The 9,194-nt window shown below is 43.9% G+C and overlaps 1 protein-coding gene across 3 annotated transcripts in view; it reads left to right on the top strand.

Annotated features, from left to right (window-relative positions):
* SUDS3 (SDS3 homolog, SIN3A corepressor complex component) overlaps window positions 1-8,288 on the top strand; it is a 42,645-nt gene extending 34,357 nt beyond the window's left edge. The window contains exons 14-15 of one of the 3 annotated variants that reach the window (XR_006588253.1): window positions 3,742-5,564; window positions 6,134-7,194. Coding sequence is in view for 2 of the 3 variants with exons in the window: in XM_006938518.4 (XP_006938580.2) it covers window positions 3,742-3,784 (43 nt within the window). In the remaining variant the exon portion in view is untranslated. Of the gene's footprint in view, window positions 1-3,741; window positions 7,195-7,457 lie in introns of those variants that run through there. The other 2 variants (XM_006938518.4, XM_019814608.3) reach the window with 2 other exon arrangements.
* The last annotated feature ends 906 nt before the right edge of the window (window positions 8,289-9,194 follow it).

A 9,194-nucleotide genomic window follows, 5' to 3' on the forward strand; every position in this document is an offset into this window, starting at 1 on the left:
ACTTAGAGTTGGCTCGGTGTTCTGTGCTGCTTCTCTGCCCCCAGCCCCCATTATGATGTTTGCTTTGGTGAACCAAGTCCATAGTAAAAAGAGGCTTCATCTTTTGTTTCTTCTTGACAGCCTTTGCTCTCTTGCTTGAGTTGTCATTGTGGGTGTGTAACATCCCATAATATCAGGCGGCTATCTGTTATCCTCTAGTGCCCTTGTGATGGAAATATATCTAGATGTAGAGTGTGTGGTCATCAATGTTGTGGGGTTTTTTGTTTGTTTCTGAATGATTGTCTTACTTGGCTTTCTAGCAGTACACCAAAGTTTGGTTTTTTGAAAAGGACTGTATTGATAACTGGGATTCTGCATCAAAGCAACAAGTTGCCTTTTTTTTTTTTTTTTTTTTCTTCCTTGTCTGGTGGCACCTTTGTGCTTTTGTGAATTAACTATTTATTTGAAGACCAGGGTATGGGCACTTTGGCCTTGCCTCTTCTGTAAATTTGAGGGTGATGAGGTAGTGCTCTGGCCTTGGCCACATCACTGCCTTCTGCTTCTCTCTTGTCCTCACAACCCTTAATCATAGTGTGGTGAAAACGGGGGCAGAAGGGGGATAGACCTGAGACACAGCACAGTAAATCGTACTCTTAGTCCCAGAAGATTTAGTTTTTTATTTCATTACCCCAGAGATGACAAGCCAGCAGTTCAGCCCCTCTGACAGGCAGAGCCCCCTTGTTACGAGATGGAGGTGCTTTTGTGATGGGCAAAACAGACTTTGAGGTTCCTGGACTAAGAAGGGGCTGGCTTTTAGCCCAGGTGGCCATTCTTATTCCAGAAGCTCTTTCGCTCTCCCTAAATTCAGACTATTTCTTGCAACTCATACTTTGAAAAAGGTTGATCTAGACAACTCTTAACAAGAACCTGTATGTGCGTTAATCTGATCAAGAACCTGCACTTGTGTTATTCGGATCAAGAACCTATATGTGTATTTTGTTTGAGGCACCTGCCTCAGTATTATACACGGTGTTTGCTATGGATGCATCCCAATTATTTATTTTACCTCTGCTTAGAGCCTTTGTGTTGCCTTCCCCACCACCTGACTCCCTCTCTCCCAAAGCCAGTGTCCTCTTGAACAGTTTCCAGATTTCCGTAGCCATACCAAAGCCGGGATGTTTTCATTCGTTTGGATACCAGTATTTATGGATCTCTAACTACATAATTTCTCTCTTCTTTCTTTCTTTCGTTCGTTCGTTCGTTCGTTCTTTCGTTCGTTCTTTCGTTCGTTCTTTCGTTCTTTCTTTCATTCTTTCTTTCGTTCTCTCTCTCTCTTTCTCTCCTTCCTTCCTTCCTCCCTCCCTCCCTCCCTCCCTCTAACTGGGGCCAGTATAAGATCCCAGAGGCTGATCTGCAAATCAAGCTATTTGTCTTTGTGTGTGAGACCCTGTATTCAGGGTTGGGTGACTTTTCTAAGAGAAATACTGGGAGCGGGGAGGGGGTTGGTCGCATTTTTTTTTTTTTTTAACCTACCTTGGGGTAGCGGGGGAAATCCTATTTTTTACAATATTTTAGCTTTTGTTTTTCTATTAACCTTTCCTTTTATCCTTGAATTTTTACTAAATTTCCTCCTGACTTAAAAATCCTGTTTCTAATTTGGGAATTTGAAATCTTGGTACTTAATGTTATGCCATTTTTTCCAAAGAGTTCAAACCACTTTAATACCAGAACATGGTAAAATATTTGCAGCCATTTGAAGCAGCTGGTGGGCTTTTTATATATTCTCATTAACTGGTACCATTAAATGTTCTGAGAGGTGAATGTAAAATGTAAAAAGTTATAGGGTTGTTTTTTTTTTTTTTTAAATAACAATAAACTTTCAAAGAGAAAACCAGCATGTAGTCTGTGTTATATCCATTGACTTGATAAATGATTGAAATTTATTTTAGGTTTTCCCTCCAGCGTTTGTGGGAGAAGGAAATTGGGAGAGAGGGAGGGATATACTAGATACTTGGTCGTTGTGAAGAGGAAGATACGGAGTGATGTCAAAGATAGGCTCTCAGTTTTGTAAAGAGCAGTCTAGAGGTGTTGACCCATCAATGTGATATACTCTCCTTGTTGGAGATGATAAAACAATTTCATGGAAAGTTGAGTCAATGCAATTGACCTTAGATAGGAAAAACCTTAAGGTAGACTCGTATGATTGAAGAAGATGCTGCCATTTGGTACTCTAGAGCACTGCTTCCCAGTTTTACCAAAGGGGGAAAAATGCTGGTATTTCTACAGCTCCCTGGTGGGTAAACTGAGGAGGCTGCTAACTGCCACAGGTGACAGACCTGGTGTGCTCACGACCTGGGTGTGGCATGCCCAGCAGGAAGGGCTGCTCTGTGCTTTGGATGTTGGAGAAGGGTGGTCACTATTTTTAAAATTTTTTATTGTAACATTTGTACAGAGAAGTACACAAATCTTATTTGTACAAGTTGAATCTTCTCAATGTGAATGCGTCCACGTAACCCGTCATCTAGATTGGGAAATAGCACTACCAGCACCCACAGCCTGAGCAGGCTTCCTTCCGGTTGCCAGTCCTCGCAGGGGTAAGGGCTAGGTCGACCGGTTTTCTCTATTTTCGTCATCTTAACCTTCAAGTTCTTGAGCACCTGGGTCTTTCTAGAGTTGTAGAAGAGCCAAGTCCCTGGTGGAGGCTAGGGGTTCGCCAGGGACGTGAAAGCCAGTAGTGAAGGATGTGGCGACACAGTGGTGGTAAAAACAACAACAACAACAACAAAAAAAACATTCAGGTTAACTCTGTCACCCTCCCGCTTGTCGCCAAGGCAAACAGAACTTGCCCTTGATGTCAGCATCTGCTTTTGTGAGAGTTCTTTGTCTAGGTCAGGAACTATACTAAACGCTGCAAGGCAGGCATTTTCTGTTTCAGTCCTTGTAATCTGTGAAAGAGTGCTGATACTCCCAATGCAGTTGTTAATATAATTTGTTAATAATTTGTTATATTGTTGATGTATTTGTTAACATAGTCTAAGACTTGGCTTAATTCTCCCCTGAAACCCAGGGTTCATCACAGTGCCTAGTCCTAGTGAGTGCTCCGTAAATGTTGTCAGATACTGTTAGTGCAAAATGATGTGCAAAGACAGGTGGGCTGGTGAATAATAATAGCTCCAGCCCTCAATACTGTGCCCTTCACTTTTATTATCTCATCGAAGCCTCATAACAACCCTGGAGAGAAGACGCTATTGTTATCACCAGTTTTCAGAGGAGGAAACATTCCTTTATCACAGGGGGTGGTTAGGTAATTTCTCCAAGGTCACACACACCAGCTTGCACAGTCCCAGCTCTTTCAGATTCTAAGCCAGGGTTCCTAAGCGCTGCCCTGTGCAGCCTTTTCCCAGCCCCCTTTGTTCACAATGCATTCAGCATTTCCACCTTTCTCCAGCCCTTCTCTGGGAGTTTGTTTTTATTGCTCTCACCTCTTATAGAGCAAATTTCAGAGGTAAAAACGCCATACTTTGCTAGGACCCTTTCCCCTGCTAGGTAACTCCGGGCTTCTTCCTTGGTAATCGAGTTGTGAGAGTCACAGTTACTAGCCAAGAGGTCCCTTTGCTCTGAAACAGTGTGGGCAGGTGTGTAACGGAAAACAGGGAGCCATTTAGAATGTAAAGAGTGAATGACCTTGATGGAGCCGACTTTAATAAGCAACATGAGAACCTTTGGAGGAAAACACTTACCTTTTTTTTTTTTTTTCCCCAGATCACTCTCTTCCTGCCTGCCTTTCTTGTCATCTCTGAAGTAAGCAGGGAAGGGTAGGAGCCATTGAACTGGTTTCTAAAAATGTAGATGGAGAGCTGGACACGCTACATCTTGCTGCTCTCTGGATGTCGGTGGACCTTTTCATGTCGTGTCCTGCTGTAGAGCCACTGAATGAAAGAACACACCAGTTCAATGTCACCTGCTTCAGACTGTCTGCTCAGCTCCAACCAGCAGCCTGCGTAACCACCAAAGCCAGGGTTTGCAGTCTTTGGAGAGAGGCAGGAATGAAACCAATTTCTGGTCTCTTCTGCTAGTGTTAGAGATGCCCCACATCTATCTTTGGTAAAGCTAAGCACCTTCTCTGCTTTTAAAAACACAGTAGAGGAATGCTCTAGAAACATGGGCACCAGCTCACTCTCTTTGGACATAATGACATGATGAGAAATATATTAGCTTTAGGAATTTTAGTGTTTACCAGAGTAGGTATTTTTGTGAATAGCTATGATTATTAAGACGAAAAGATATGTATGTTCAGAAGGATCCCTGGGGGAGTGAGGGAGACAAGATACAGCATAGGTACCTAGACACTTAATCCCTTTACCCATTTTCCCTAATCTGTGTTTGCTCAGTTCTCTGAAAGATACAGATCTCTAAAATGACAAAATTCACTTTACTGATACGAGAAGACCAATAATCAGAATCTGAAAGATTCTCTCCCCTGTTTCTCAAAAGTTGGAGACTCAGCGGTGTGCTCTGTTTTTCTGCAGCCTGATGCTCCTGTCTGTTGGCATCACCTGTCTGCCTGCCAATGGGGTGAATGGGTGTGGGGTCAAAGTAGGTGAGATTAGGGGCACGTGGGTGGCTCAGTCGGTTAAAGCATCTGACTTCGGCTCAGGTCATGATCTCATGGTTCATGAGTTCCAGCCCCGTGTCGGGCTCTGTGCTGACGGCTCAGAGCCTGGAGCCGCTTCGGATTCTGTGTTTCCCTCTCTCTCTGCCCCTCCCCCACTCACGCTCTGTCTCTCTCTGTCTCAGAAATAAATAAACATAAAAATAAACATTAAAAAAAAAAAAACGTTCCAGAGCCAGCTAGGAAAGCAGTGCTCATAGAGAATAAGCAGTTATTGAAGGTAGGAGTACAGTGGCCTCAGGTTGGCAAGTCCCTGCATATAATTAAGAATCACTTTTTTTTCCAACATTGATTCTTTCGGTAAGTATTTGAGTGTTTACTGAGATGCAGTGTGGCATAGTGGCAGTGTGGCCAAAGCAGAAGAGTTGGAATCAGTATTTGAATCCAGCTTTAACTAGCTGCAATGTGACTTTAGGCATATTGGTTAAATAACAGGCACATAGGTTAAATAGTAATATCCACCCCAGAGTGATTTTGAGGATCCTAATAATGTTAACGTACATAGCACTTACTATATCCTAAGCACTTTACCCATATTAACTTACTGAATCCTTGTAATGACCCCGTGAGGTAGCCACTATTACAAATCCTCACTCTGTAGTTGAAGGAATTGAGAAACAGAGGTTAAGTACCTTGCCCAAGGTCACGTAGCTAGTAAATGGTGAGCCAGGATTCTGAGCCCAGTTTCTCCAGAGCCCTTGCTCTCATTCACCATACTCTGCTTTGAGGGGGACATAACACAGGGCTGGATTCAGGGAGTGCCCAGTCTCTGGAAACTGTCCCCTCCATTGTCACTACTGCTGCCCTCTATCTGTCTCTGTCTTTGGATGTTAATCTGCCAAATCCTGTGAGACCAGAAGGTAGTTTAGTCCAAGAGACAATGAAGATAAAGTTGGCAGCTTCAGAGATCATGGTAAGCGTCACTTCCTGCAAGTGGGTTGGAATGAATGCCCAGCGCATTGGGTTGAGAAGGATTCTGAAGCCCAAGTTGGGCAGAATGGGAGGAGTGGCTTAATCAATTAGTTTTGTTTGCTGATTTAGTTTGACCCCTTATTTTGAAGATGAAAACATCTAAGGCCCAGAGATGATAAATGATGTGCCCAAGTTCATATGGCCAGCTATAGGCAGAGAGGTGGTGGGGGTCCTGTACTCTGGTATGGCCACTCATTAACCCGGGGATTTTTACTTAATGGCTTGATAGTTAGGGCACAGTCATCCTATTGTGCCTCGGACTTTTCTGGTTTTAGTATTGATAATCTTGCATCCCAGGAACTGTCTCAGACCCAGGCAAACCGAGACAGTTGGTCACCCTGCTCAGTTTCCTCCTCTGTAAAGTGGGGATAAGAATTGGCATTTTTCCATGGATTAAGTGATTTCTCATAGATTAGATAAAGCACTCGGAAGTAGTGTTTGGGACGTAGTAAGTCCTCAATACGTGTTGGTGATTTATTGTTGTTCTTGTGTTCATTATTATTGGAACAGAGGGTTCCAGCCCCAAAATGAGATCCTGGAGAACTTCACAATCATCCCAGCCAAGACAGGGGACCTTGCCAGGATCATCTGGTCACCTGGAGCTGACTGTTGGGGATGTTTTTTCTTCTACTTGAAATGGTAGTAAACTATCATGAGCTCGAGGATTGACATTAGTGCATTCAATCCACATGCTGTTCATGGAGTATTGCATGTTAGGTAGTCTAGGTTCTTTGGGGGGGATTTAGAGATAAATAAAAGCATGGTTCCCTTCCTCTGGGACAGTGAGGATGGGCAGCTGTGCTTGTCAGTAATTCTGGTTCAGTGGGATAGGAGCTACATTCGAGGCCTGGAGAAAACTGTACAGAGAAAATACTAGCAGTTGACATTTATCGGGCAGGTGGTTGAACACTTCACGTGCATTATCTCATTAATTGTTTGTTGTCTGTGAATTTATTGTTACGCATCTGGGGTTTACAGACTGGGAAACTGAGGTTTAGAAAGAGTAAGAAACTTGCCTCAAGTTCACGCAGCATGATTCCAAAGCAGGTCTTGCTGACCCAGAGTCTGAATTTTCATGAAGCAGGAATGCTTTACAATTACTTCGGAAAGAAAAGAAAATTTGAGCTTGGCCTGAAAACTGAGGCAGGCCTTAAGCAGTGTCCATGGCCAGGAATGGGAACTGCATACAGAGGAAATGGCTCGGTTGAAAGCGGAGTAGGGGGTGGGACATGTTTAAAAAGTCAAATGAGAGTGTGTGCTGAACAGTAACTGTGGACGAATGGGCTTTGAACTTTAAAATCTGTTTTGTTTTTTCCCAGACCCGTACCTTTTTGTCCTTCCACACTTTAGGTTCACCTTCCTTTCCTTCCTGCCTCTGTCCTTTTCTCCCTTCCCCTGGCCCACCCTGTTCCCTCCTCCTCCCCCCTTTTATATCGCCAGTGCGGTGGCTCGTGGCAGTCTTGGAGTGACGCTTTCCAATTTCACACTTACATGCTCCTGAAAGTATTCGTAAACTAACTCATATGTAAAACCAATAAAGGGCAACAGCACACATTCCTGTTAGGCAGTAATTTTGTTTGACTCCCTTTCTTCTGTTTTGATCACTCATCTTCCTGCAAACACGGTGCTTTGACCTTACCGGAAGTGGAAGTTTCAGGAAGCCAAGCATGGTGGAGCTCTGTCAGCGTATGAGTAATAGGAATGAAGAAGAGCTCATGTTTATTGAGCACTTACTACGTGCCTGGACAAGGGCTAAGTACTTTTCGTGCATTATCTTTTTTAGTGCACTCAACAGTCATCTGAGGTAGGTCTGCCCGATTCCCATTTTTAACAGATGAGGAAATTGAGACTCAGAGAAGAGGATTCACCTCTGCGCCGCATTCCTACGTTTCCTTTTCCTGTTGGCTTCTTCCATCGTAGCATGTAGTGCCAAAGTACAAAGGACCAACGCCCTCCATTTTCCACGCCTGGAACAGACACTGAGAAGGGAAGCAACTTGCCTGAGATCACACCGCCGATGAACGGGAGAGCAGAAACTAAACCCAGGTCTTGTAACTCTTAATCCAATAGTTGGGGGAAATCCCAGGCTGAAGCCGAAGGGCATGGATTTAAGATTTGGGTTTGAATTTTAGCCCTGTGACTTACAAACTGTGTGACCTTAGGCACGTCTCATAACCTATCTGGGCTCCAGTCTAGAAAGTGGAGACGATGATGATAGCCACCTCAGCAAGCTTATTGTGAGGGTTGAGTGAGGTCACACAAGCAAAGCAGCCCCAGCAGTGACCCTCGTGCCTGAAACAAGCCAGGTCCGTCTAGCGTGTTAGATACATCTCTCCCACCTCGCCAGCTGCCCGTTGTTACTTCAGGAGTTGTCTGCCCCATCTGCTCAGGTCCCAGCATGCCTTGAGGCTAAGCCCACAGCAACCTCGCAAGGGGAACCCCTGCCACTAGCCACGAACCTTGAAATTCAAGACAACAGATGCCCAGCATCTGTTCACCTTATTAGCGCCTCACTAGAGAAAAGTTTGAAATCCTCCCTCACCTCCCACCAGCTGTGTTGAGAAACCCACTGGACTGTGAGGGAGGACAGGGACTGGGTCCCCCCCTCCCCCTCTCCCCAGGGGTTTGCATACTGTAGGTACACATTAAATGCTTACTGAATGAATGGTTGGCTAATTATCTCATTTCTCAGCACAGCATATTAATCTCTAAGATCACAGTAATAACATAATGCAGTTTAGAAATGAAAGGATTTTACAAAGTTGGCCACAAAATACAGTAGTCTTTTATTTTCTACCTCATTTCCCCTCCCAGAAGCAATCATCCCACCTCTTTTAGCTGATTATTTCAGTACATTTCTAAGAATTCTCTTAAATTCTGACCATGGAAATCCTTCCCTCCTCTCTCAATATAGTTATTTCATAATTTTGATGAGGTCAGTATTTAGTGTTTACATTATTACGGCTATGTAAACGCTAGTCACAGCTGAGCCCTGTTGTAAAGTATGATTGCCTTTTTTTTTTTTTTCCCCTTGACAGGGTTCCCCCAGGAGTTAATAATTGTCTTGTATTTTTGTTATAAGCCTGGTTTCCTAGGTGCTTATTAGAATTCAACCTCAAGGCCTTCACCAAGTGTTTAAATTCCCTTTAAGACACTCAGATGCACCAGAATTCCATTGATTTCATCACCCTGAAGAAGCCTTCCCCCTGGGGACTTCTGGACTGGTTGCCTACTCTAGACTGCTGGCCCCCCATATGGCACATAGCTGTCTCCCTGGAGTCTTCCTTCACCTCCGTACTGGGGGCTCCTCTTTGTCACTCTTTGCGTTTGGATCTCCCATTCTTGTTTCCTTTGTTTTCCCTTTTCTCTACCTCCCCATTTTGGCAAAACGCATCTTGCAGTAACTTACCAAGCATGATTAAAAATGCTCTCATTCTGTTCTCTTATTTCATCGATGGTTTGGCTGGTGTAACTACATTTTTAATTCCCAGAATTAAAGCCCATACATTTCCAGAATTGAAAAGGCCCACAAAGCACTTAGCACTTAACTATATTTCAGCCAGCCCCTTCC

This window comes from Felis catus, chromosome D3, assembly GCF_018350175.1.
Source record: "Felis catus isolate Fca126 chromosome D3, F.catus_Fca126_mat1.0, whole genome shotgun sequence".
Lineage (NCBI taxonomy): Eukaryota > Metazoa > Chordata > Mammalia > Carnivora > Felidae > Felis > Felis catus.